We start from the raw sequence: 11,901 nt of genomic DNA on the forward strand, positions 1-11,901 counted from the left end.
AGGTGCTTATGTTCAATCACCAAGCAGGTTGGTTGAGTCCAGGTAGTGTGTCTGATATCAGAGCTACTGCAGAGAAAAAAATAGTACCTTGGGTTAATGCAAACAAAATATAATTAATGTTTTCTTGGACAAACCCATCAAAAGAGTGCAGTGATTTGGTTGTGTACTTTCAGTATGTCATACTGTAATTGCTGGGTTACCCAAAAATGTCTTCAGTTAAGAAACAGCTGACATTTCCTTCATGGACACAAGCCTTTTATCTTCCTGAGTAATTTTTTAAACAAATTAACTCATGTATTGCATAAATAAAATAATGTTGCACGTAGAGGACTAAAGTGATTTCTAATTAATGTTTTGTTGACAATTTGACTCACTTTATTTGACTCTCTTGTACTCAGTTTCTTATCAGTTAATGAAACTGCTGCACTACTGTGGTTGATTTCCCCATTAATTCCTTTAATTCTTTATGGTATTAAGGAAAGCAGCTTATTATATTATGCAGAAATAGGTTATGAATTAACATACCTCATTACAGATGTATTGGTGTATGTATTCATCTACAACGCCTAAGCGAAATATGGTTTGGCTGTCCTATAGATCACCTCTAGCTGGGTAATCATGAATGAACAAAACATTTTTTAGCAGATGTGAAAGTCATTTTTTGCCTATAAAATCACTGCAATAGAAAACAGAATATGGTTATGACATATCTGGGTCACTAAGACAATGTGATGTGCACTCAGAAGATGTTAGAAGCAGCAATGTATGGAGTTCCTTTAGAGAAGGGGGAGACAAAGGACCTTCTTGGTTGCCAGGTCTCATCCATTTCTGTCAAGTCATATAATCTCTTTGGTAAGATGATCAAGCTCCATCTTTATCCATTACTTGCCCCAGAAGACTCTTCTACATCTGTTGTGATTAGAAACCTTTTATTAGTTTGTGGTTCAGGATAGTAAATCTTTTATTTTTTTCTTCTTGTGGCTGAATCTTTTTCAGTGTGAGTTTATTCTTTTTCACATTGGCATGATTTGAGTCATATGCAGCATCATGGATGAGGCGTTAACAGTGTTGTCCTCGGTGCATTAATAGTCTTTTAACTCACTTGAGACTGCCCAGGATTGTGTTTGTCACCACCTTGTCACTTTAATAGCACATAGTGACCAAGATATCTGGTTCTTTCTCCTCTGTTATTTCCAATTGACAAGTCCCATAGCAGAGATTATTTGTTTATTCTCAAGGGTGTGATTTCGCACTTTATCCCACTGTCCCTTTTGGAACAGAAATCTAGCATTTATGTAGTATGTGGGAAATTCCAGTAAGATTTTAAATTTAACTTCTTAAAACCTGAACTTCTAAAAGTGAATAAGTTCGTGATTGCTCAGACACCAGGGCCTCAGTTCAGTTCAGTTCAGTTACCCACACGTCAGTGTCTAATCCCATAGGAAGCTGCTTCTTGAGAAGGACATTCACTCCCCATTTGTCACACCTGCTGTTCCTGTGCAAACGCTCAAGTATCTGGCAGGTAGACAACTTAATTCTGTCCTGGGGATGAGGTTCAGGTCCTGATTCAGATCGTAACCAACAAGTTAGATCTAAAGCTGTCCTTAAAGTTGTTAGAAGCTAGACAATAGAGCAAGTGGGTTCAGGGGTGCACTGTTCAACTAACCAGATGTGAAAGTGAAAACATGAAAGGGTTGCAAGAAGTACTAAATTCCCATTGAGATGACAGAGTATGAGGTTGCTTGCTAAAGGTTTTTGATGTCTCAGTGGAAAAAGTAAAAACATTTATACCATAGTAAGGAAGAAATTAGAAATAATCATGATGGTAACACACTTCTTCCATTTCTTCATTTTTGTTCTTTTGCTGTCCACTAAGGCAGTAATGTTGGAAAACAGAATATGAATGAATCTGAACAAGTCAATAGTAAGTGAGAATTTCAAGCTAGTGTAATTCAGCCCACAAGGCCAGGCTCCTCTACCATTTATTCTTGTTGTCTTCAAGGCTCCTTATGTAAATATTTGGGATTTTGGCAGGGTGCTTTCTCTTTGTTATTGAAGTGAAACATTTGCTGCAAGCATACTGAATGAAGTCTGCTTTGTAATTATTTGCAGTAACAACTTCGCAATGGAGACTTATGGTTGTAAGACTGCCAATTCTGTATTAATGTGATCTTCTTTTCTCCCTCTCCTGGCTGCAGCAAGCACGCAGTTGGTGTAGGAAGTCTGAAAAGCAGAACAAGCAACCATATCCATCTGTGTCAACAGATTCCCGCTTTACCACTCCACCAGCCTTTCTTCCTCAGAGCCACCGGTCTGTCCCTGAACAACCAAAAGAAATGGGTCAAAACAAGGTACATCACGCAAACAGCCTTGGTCATTATCTTGGTTTCTCCCAGCAGGACTTGAGACACAGTGGTCAAGGAGACTTCACACGCAGATCCAGCAGTGCCTCCAGCATTTCATGGTCATTTCAACGAAGCAAGTCTCTATTCTGCTTGCCCACAGTGAACTCCTCCTCAGCCCCAGAGACTTTTCATTTCAGTGAACCATTTAACTTTTTAAGTACTGGGTCATCTGCAAACAGGTTGAAAACGTGGAAATGCAGCCCCAGGCTTAACATTGATGACTTGGAGGGTGCCCAGGAGACTGATGTAGACACAGGGATGAAGCTGTCCTTCTCAGACCTGTCTGTGGTCTCTGCATACTCTGCCCTTAATGGATTTTGCAATGACTTGGAAGCCTCTCTTCCCCAACAGAAACAAACTGTCAGTAAGGCTAAACAGGCAGCCACCAGTGGAAGGCCTGTATCAGCCATGTGCAATACCTTTGAGTCAGTTGATGGTTCACTGCCTTCTCTTTCTGAATGGTCTTCCAGCTCATTCACGTCAGCATCTCTCTCCAAGCAACCCAAACAGTCCTTGAGACCAGCTCCCTGTTCTCTGGATGATCATGCTACTGTTTGGCCAACTTCACCAGCTAATGAAGAAGAATTTTACATCTGAGGTTTCTCATCTTACACCTTCCAGGGAAAACAAGTTCTACTTGTAAATGACAGCAGTGGGCACACCTTGAGCTTGCTCCTCACTGAGGAGAGGTGATGCAGCAGAACATGCTAAATATTTGGAGAATGCACTAGAATCCCTCAAACATGTGTGTACCCAGACAATTTATAGTAAAGCAATCTGAACTTGTGCCCTGCAGCTTTGTACTGGAGGGGATGATCAGCACAGAGGCTTGTCCATGGCAGTGCAAGGTGGATGGTTTCTATGACTGGGTCTTGGACTGGTGGTGAAGGAGATACCAGGAGAGGCAACTAATAATGCAGTTTTCTTTGGCAGAAAATGAAGAGTAATTTGTGACACCAAACTCCTTCAACTTTTCTGAGAGATTCCCTTAACTCAGGAAAGATGGGAGGAGGAAGGAGTCTTCTTTCCCTTTCACAAGTTCCAAAGGCAGCTCTGAGCACAGCAGGTCCCAGTAGCACATCTCCCGTAGAGTCAGGCAAGACGTTTCCTGTGGGGACACACATGGTGCCTTCTAACTTCTGAGAATTGACAGTGCTGGGGTGAGGAGAAGCTTCACTCCTTCCCCAGGGAAGAGGAAGCTCTGCTGCATTGCTTCGGCAGTCCAGGATGCAGAAAGTGCCAAAAGGGAAACCTTACAGAACATTTTCAAAAAATCCATCCTTTGTAGCTGGAGGCAAGCCATCGGGGCGGTTGTCTGACCTGCTTGTGGAGACAGTGGTAATCCAAGTAAACAATGTTTGCTACTTCTAACTCAGGCAGTGAAGAGCTTACATTTTTGGAATACAAATCAAGGAAGGTAAAACAGTGTTTTTATATATTTCTATACCACTAGTCCCAAATATATGGCAGCTCCCTATTTTTTAAGGGAGTGATTTTTCTGTTAAAAATAATTAATGCAAAAACTTATTTTTCATTCTTCCAGTGTAAGCATACTTTTTTCTGGGTAAAACACACTTCTTCTCAAATGCCTGTATCCAAAGGGAAAAGAAGTCACATTTTACTGGCTTTTCAAGTGATAATTTTAAATATGCATTCTTGTTAACCTATTTTGCTCCAATTAATCTGGTATTTAAAAAAAAAAAGTAAGTAGAAAGCTGTTAATATGACAGCTAAGTACCTCCACCGGGATTTAAGTTCTATATACAGATTGTATCATGCATGTTCTGAAAAGTTACATTTTTGGCAGAGAAGTGGCACTGATTACAGCTCTGGTCTATCAAGTGAGAAAATGACCATGTTAAAAGCTGTATGTGTAATACTGTATGTAACCTACATACAGATACAGGTGCTGAAGACCTACCATGGTGGCATTGTGGTGGATGGAATAAAAATGCCTTTATGGAGAAAAATATTTGTTATATTACCAAGGAGTTTTGCTCAGAAGAACTGCTGCTGTGGGAAAAGGAAAAAAGAAAAAAAAAAGCACACACATACTCTAAATAACATTTACAAAAAGTAGAACAGCTCCCCTGGCCCATTTAAGTAAATGCACAGTTTGTACAAACAATTCTGGAAGAAAACCTGGGGGAAACTTAGTGTGGGTTTATAGGAGAGTAGGGGGGATTACATTAAACCTGCACCCCTAATCCAGAAGAGGCCAGAGGGACAGTCAAGAGTCAGGATGCTGCTCCCCAAGTCTTCTTCCTGTTGCTGTCATTTTCTCCACACAGGGAAAGAGGCTAAAGTCCAAGTCTCCTCTTTGTGAGATGCACATAGCACGTACCAGAGGTAGACCTTGTCATTCATGCTAAACACAATGTATAAATAGAAAAATCTGTTCAAGCTCTAAGAGCACAGGAGATTATCAGCCTCCCCCTGCCCTCCAAACTGTTTAGGCTTACTGCAATTTTGGGTAAACTGTTCTCTTAAGAAATGTCTGGGACCAGAAATAGCACAAATGAAGGATTTGTCATGGTGTGTGTGTGTTTACCTGCTCTGCACTCCTTGAGAGTCCACGCAGTCTTTGCGCTGACTTTTGTGGCCTTTACATCAAACCCTCTCTGAACACAGCGGACCCGATTTATCCAGAGTTGTGCTCCATGTTGTTGTTTGTACCCTGTCAAAATACTTGTAAAACACTGTGAGGTCAGACCAGCAGGTTTTCCATCAGCTTGCAATTCACCATGCGAGCAGCAATGCTTGGGACAGTCAGGCTCCACAGGTTTAAACTTATGGTTCATTATTTTCTGTCATATTAATTTTAGTACAAAACTAAATGATGAAATAGCGTTGTATATTTATGGGACAGCCATTTTGTCAACACTACCCACTTCCAGATATGACAACTACCAGGATAAATTTGGTTCAAATCTGTTAAAAAAATTAGTATTCATTATTTGGAACAGAAAAAAACTTTAAAAAATCTTTTTCTCAATATTGTAGTAATATAGATAACATTTGATGTGAACACGGAATCATAAGCCGATTTGAGCTGATGTGTCTGTCTGATCCTGGAATGATGCCAACATCCAGACTCCTGACAGAAGCTGATTGGGGCTTTTAATGAAGAGGAGTCTTCGAAACATCATTCCACCTAGGATGTGCCTCTGCAAGGAGTTCAGCATATCTGGGGACCCTCTCCTGTTGTGGCAGGAACCACTGGAGGTCTTGTACTGGAGGTCTGCAGACAAGCACAGGACAGCTCAAGTGTGGCATTAAACAGCAGCTCCACAAATAATCTCAGCTCCGGATTTTACCACGTTAATCCTAATGGGAGGAAAGCCAAATGAGCTTCCACAGACTCTGAATTTATGCTGTCTCCAAGTATTTCTGTTCTGTTTACTGATACTTAAATAGAAGTGAAAGTTTTAATTGTTTACATTCACGGTGCTTGTAACCAAATTTTGGAATAACTGAGTATCCTACTGTCAGGAAAAACAGAGATGATAGTGTACATAAAACATTTTGTCTATAATAAAGAAAGCCAGATTTTGAAGAGTGTTTCACTGAAGGTAGGCTTCATTAATTCTCTTCACATTTTTTAAGAAGGGGTTGATCTCTTCAGAGACTTGAACATGTACAAGTATCATGATATTTACTTATGTATCATATTGTTTTGGTTAAATTATGAACAACGTCATCTGAGAACTTGAAGTTTTCCCTGAAATTTCTCTCCTTCCCACCCCAGAATGCATTGCTTCTGTGAAATAAAATAGAGATGAAAAGTCAGTTGTGCTTAACCTTCTGTGTGTTCATTTATGACGTACTGAAGACTCACTGACTATTTTAACAAGGCTTCAAAATGAATGCAGTGACACAAGCTCTCCAGCTCTTGGCAGTGCATGTTGGTGGAATAATTACAAAATAAACACAGCAAAAATATTGTTATGTTGGACTCAGCTTTGCCTCTGCAGACCAGATCTTTTGTTTCTCACTGTGTTATTGTAAATCATTTGTTCCAGTAAAACTGCATGATAAAATAGGAGCTGTGGTATATATTGGTAATCTTGCATGCTTAAATCCCATCTTGACTTGTTTCATGTATATTGGTCTTCATAATAGTCCTGCCCTCTTATTCCCATCGGTGTGTGGTGTTATCTATTACACATTTCTTTATTCCCCTCATGGGATGTTTCTGCATGTCAGCTTTACATTGTATATACAAAGCTAGGTAGGTTTGGCTTTGTTTAGTTTTTACAGTTTAACATTTTGGGGTTTATATATATTTATATGGCAATTATAGGGTCGTAGAAACATCAGGAGTTGGAAGAGGCCTCCAGAGGTCATCTAGTCCAAAGTGTCTGCTGAAAGCAGGCACAAAGCTGCTCAAACCTCAAAGCTTTGAAGTTAAATCAGGTTGTTCAGGACCTTGTCTAGTCAGGTTTGAAAATATCCAAAGGTGGCAATTTCACAGTGTCTCTGGGCAATATGTGCCAGTGGTTAACCACTGGCACGGTGAAGAATTACTTCCGAATTTGCAGTCAGGATTTCCCATGTTCACACTCGTAATCTTTCCCTCTTGTTTTGCTGTGTACCTCTGAGAAACTCTGGCTCTGTCTTCTCTATAATCTCCCTTTAGGTCTTGGAAGACTGCAGTTGCTCCCACAGCATCATATGCTCTAGCTCTCTGACCATCTGAACTCTCTCCAGTTTGTCAATATCTCTTTTGTACTGAGGAGCCCAAACCTGTACACAGCCCTCTGGGTGTGATTTGAGGAGTGCTCTGTAGGCAGAAAGAATAGTTTCCATCAAACTGATGACAACTCCCTTGCTTATACCACCCAGTATGCTGCTGGCCTTGTCACTGCAAGGGTGCACAGCTTAATCATGCTCAACTTGCTATTCAGGGGGACCCCAAGATCCTTTTCTGCAGAGCTGCTCCCTAGCCAGTAGGTGCTTAGCTTCTGCTGTCATACCAGGTTAGTCCATGCCAGGTGCAGGACTTGCAATTGTCTTTATTGAACTTTGTGAGGTTCTTGTTGGCACCTTCCTCCAGCTAGTGAAGGTCTCTGTGAATGGTAACCCTTGTCTTCAGTGTATCAATCACTCCCTCTAGTTGGGGATCATCTGCAAACTTGCTGAGGGTGAATTTCATCCCCTTATGCTAGACGTGGATGAAAACATTGAACAGCAGTGGACCTAGTGTTGACCTTAGAAGAACACCACTTGCAGCTGGCTACCAGTTAGACTTTATGCTGTTGTCCAGTACCCTTTGAGCCTGACAATCCAGTCAGTTATTCACCTGTGTTGTAGTCCACCCATCTAGTTCCTGTTTCCTTGATTTGGGTACAAGCATACTGTGGGAGACTATGTTGAAAGCCCCACTAAAGTCAAGGAAAATGACATTCATTGTTCTTTCACCATCCACCAAGGAAATAATCTCACCAAAGGTGGCAATCAGGTTAGTCAGGCATGATTTACTGTTGGTAAATAAATGCTGGCTGTTGCAAATCACCCTCTTGTCCATCCTTAGCATGGAAATGGCTTTGAGGATTTCTTGATAATCTTCCAGGGGTCTGAGGTTAGACTGATCCACCTGTAGTTCCCCAGATCATCCTCTTGCCCTTCTTGGAGTGGGTTATGACATTTTGTTTCTTCTAGCCCTCTGGATCTTCACCAATCACCACAACCTTTCAAAACTGATAGAGAGCAGTTTCACAATGACATTGGCAAGTTCCTTTAGCACTGTCAGGTGTTACCTATCCAGCCCCATGGACCTATGCATGTCCAGCTTATTGCATTCCTGACTCAGTCCTCTAGTGTGATGAGTAATTTTCTCCTCCAAACTTTACTACTAGGTACAGACACATGGCAGGCATGACAGCATACCTTGAGGTTGAAGATCTTGAGATTGAAGACAGAGTTTTTTTCCAACTGGCAAGTTTTTCCAGTTACAGAAGACAGGAATTGTTCAAGTCTGGTTTGAACCAGTTTCCAGTTGTTCAAAGAAGGCTTTGTCTGTCTTCTCTTCTTGATCAAGTGAGTTGTAGGAGATACCTACAACAATATGCCTTTTGTTGGCTTGTCCTGACCCGTGAGCTCTTGACTGTCTTATCCTCTGTTCCCTTGCAAATGTGCATGTCACCCAGTTGCCTAGAACACAAACCCCACTACCAACCTTTCCTAAAGAACCTGTATCTAGATGTGGCAGCTCTAGTTACACAATTGTCCCATCACATCTCTAATTATCTGTTTTTACATCCTGAGAGTGCTAAGGTCCTTCAGGAGTGATTTCTAGGTTCAGCAGCCTGAGTGTTGGCATTGGCCATCCCATCTGTCCAGCACAATGGAGCTACCCTGGTCTTGGTAAGACAGTCTCATCTCACAAAGACCTTTGGAAGCAGAGTAAAACTGTGGATGTGTTAACTATTGAGGAATCAGAATATTGGAACATGTTGGTGTTGTCAGTGGGTGGTATTAGCAAGGAGATGAGCGTTTCAGGCCTGCAGTTTATGCCTGGGTAGCAAAGCACTGCAGTGGTCTAGCTTGAACATCTGAGCTGCCTTCATAAGAACATATCCAAATTGTGTGGCTCAGGAATGCTTAGGGTGCAATACACAGCAATTTTGCAAATGTTTTCCTTTCTTGAATTTGCCCTTTATCATCTGCAGCATCCTGTGGCTACATGTGGAAGGGCAATATGTTGTACAGGAAGGGCTATCTGCCAAATCAGCCACCTGCTAACTCCGTTTGGTACCCTCTAGGTTTGCTCTAGGGAGAGACAGTCAAGAACCATTTCTCATTCACTGTTTTTCAGACCAGTCATGGGTTTATAGATTTCTATAAAACCTTCCTTTCTTTTCTCCTTTCAACCTGAGAAGTCCTAATCTGGTTAACTATTCTTCATAGAAAAATTATGCCATGCTTTTGTTCATTTTTGTTAACATTTGGCATTTTTTTCTATTCTGCTATGTGCTTTTTGAGTTAGGGTGTCTATAACCACATTTAGTTTTGGAGATGCAGATGCACTGTGGATTTACAGAATGGCTTGAAGATGTTTTCCATTTTATTCTCTGTTCCTTTCCTAGTAATGTGACTACTGTTTGACTGTGGCTGAGCACTGAGCTACTCTTTTCATAGATCTTTATATAGCCCCAAGGTCCAATTCCCAAGCAGTAAAAGTCAGTTCAGAACCTACTATCATATATGTAAAATTAGGTTTATTTTTTGGATGTAATTAATTTTAGAATTAGCTACATTGAATTTCATCTGCCTTTTTATTGCCCAGTTGCTGGGCATTGTGAGACTCTTCCACAACTTCCCCAGTGGTCCATCATCTTTACTATCTTGGATGCTTAATAACCTCAGCAAACTCCCATCTCAAGAAACCACCCTTTTTTCCAGGTTTAAGTCATGCTGAACAATATCAGCTTGAGTACAAATCCCTGCATGACTCCACTGCCAACCTCCTTCCACTGTCAGAACTGGCTATTTATTTCTACCTTCTGTTTCCTGCCTTTTAATCAGTCCTTTTATTCACATAACCTTACCTCCTAAACCATCACAGCATGGTTTCTTTAAGAGGCTTTGATGAAGAACTTCAGAAAACCATTCTTAGCTGTACACCCATTTGTTAGTGCCTTCTGAAACCTCCACAGATTTATGAGGTGTGATTTCCCTTTATAAAACCATGTTGACTCTTCCTCAAACTAAATAAAAATTATTTCTGTTAAAATAATGAATTCTCTCTCATCTGAGTCTGAGTGTAATTTGAGTACCGAGCAATCCTCCCTGTGGCATCCTTCCCCAGCTTTCAGCATAGCGTAAATTGCTAAATTTACACAGAATCCAGACTTCCTGAGCCAAAAACTGTGTTCAGATCACTGTGCGACCAACTGCTACCTTGTGCTACCAATGGATTTATCCTCCAAGAATTTGTCAAATTTCCTGTTGAATCTTTTTTAATTAATCAGGTTTCCACAGCAGTTCATGACAATGAATGACACTGAATTCATGCTCTGCATGAGAAGATAGTCACATTTTTTGCAGCCTTCACCCAGATAATTTAGTTGACTGCTTCCTCTTCCAGAAGTCAATGCAGAGTGCAGGGCAATGTTACTTCAGTACCTGGGAAGGATCCTGCCACCCTGAGCCCAGGAACAAATGGGTTGTGAGATAACTGGGAGGAAATGTATTGCATGTGTGCACATGGGGGAGGAATTCCACTGCTCCATGTAGAAAGCCCTGCAAGGCATTGTAAATCCTGTGATGGGAAATGTCTACAGTGGTAAATGGAAGAGGGACAGGATACTGGATGATGTGGCCGCTTGTTGGCTCTGTTTTGAACCTGCTCAAGCAGCTTTCTCCAAGACACTACGTGGTGCCCTTCACGCCAAGGACTGTTCCCACTGTGGAAGAGGCTACATCAAGCCTGGGTCCCTCTGTCTCCGACACTGTCCCACCAGACTTTGCATCTTCCTCTCCTCCCACATACCTTTGGGCATTCCACAGGGCATGAAACACAGCCCCTTACGGTCATGCTGCAAAAACACCTCTTAGCTGGGCTGCAACTTTATTTTGGATGACAGCTTCCCCCGCAAAATGGGGTAATTGTGTCCTAGAGCCGCAAGGATCCCGCAGCAGTCCAGCAGGGAAGCCAGGGCAGCTACTCTGTGGGATGACTGTGACCAATGGATGGGATGGCTCTGAAGGGCGTGGACACAAGTCAGACAGTGCTGGGCTGGCCTTGGAGCTGGAGATCAGCATTCAGCCTGCTTTTATTTAGCACTTTACAGATAGACAGTGTTGCTTCAATTTGGCCACAGAAAGGGCATCTGGAGTCTTGGCGAGCTTCACAACTGAACAGGCACACCCTGTCTCTGCCTCGACTCAGCCTTTTGCATTAAATACGGTTTACTTTAGAATCAGTTGTCCTTTTTAATCCCTTTTCTCCCGAATGCGTGAGGCATAAAATGCAAAATAGCTTGGTAGGTGGAAGCCACTAATCCAACCTGCCCATAGTAAATGAAAACTGCTGACCATCAGTACATAATGAAATGGCAATGGAAATGGATTTAGCCACAGCTGATCAGTCAGTAGGAGAAATATCCTGTTCACATCTCTGTGACTGCACAATACCTGTATTTTTTGATGGGATCACGGCAATGCAGCATGCTATTTATTTTGTGTACCTTGCTGGGAAGCCACCAGCCTGCAAAAGTGGCTAGTGCCATCTCGTGGTTTTCATGCACACGAGTTTCAGCACAAGGACCTGCCAGCCCAGGCAGGTGACACCCCCGGGCACTCAGCAGGGGACCTACGAGCCCTGTCACTGTGGCCTCCACACCCCGCAGCAGTGCCTGGCCAGCTTGAGACATGTCCCTGTCCCCAGGGTCTGCCAGGTGCCTTGCAGCAAGCATCCCCGAAGAGCATGAGGTAACTGCAGTGATATTCACTTCACAGCATGGTAGAAAGCAAGCCTTGCTCCAGCCTCTCC

The 11,901-nt window shown here is 42.1% G+C and overlaps 1 protein-coding gene across 1 annotated transcript in view; it reads left to right on the top strand.

The window, feature by feature from the left end:
• The window catches only part of FAM124A (family with sequence similarity 124 member A), a 45,749-nt gene extending 42,747 nt beyond the window's left edge, over positions 1–3,002 (top strand). Inside the window, exon 4 of the mRNA XM_065658556.1 lies at positions 2,199–3,002. Coding sequence (XP_065514628.1) covers positions 2,199–3,002 — 804 coding nt within the window. The remainder of the gene's footprint in view (positions 1–2,198) is intronic.
• The last annotated feature ends 8,899 nt before the right edge of the window (positions 3,003–11,901 follow it).

This window comes from Caloenas nicobarica, chromosome 1 (genome assembly GCF_036013445.1).
Source record: "Caloenas nicobarica isolate bCalNic1 chromosome 1, bCalNic1.hap1, whole genome shotgun sequence".
Classification (NCBI taxonomy): Eukaryota; Metazoa; Chordata; class Aves; order Columbiformes; family Columbidae; genus Caloenas; species Caloenas nicobarica.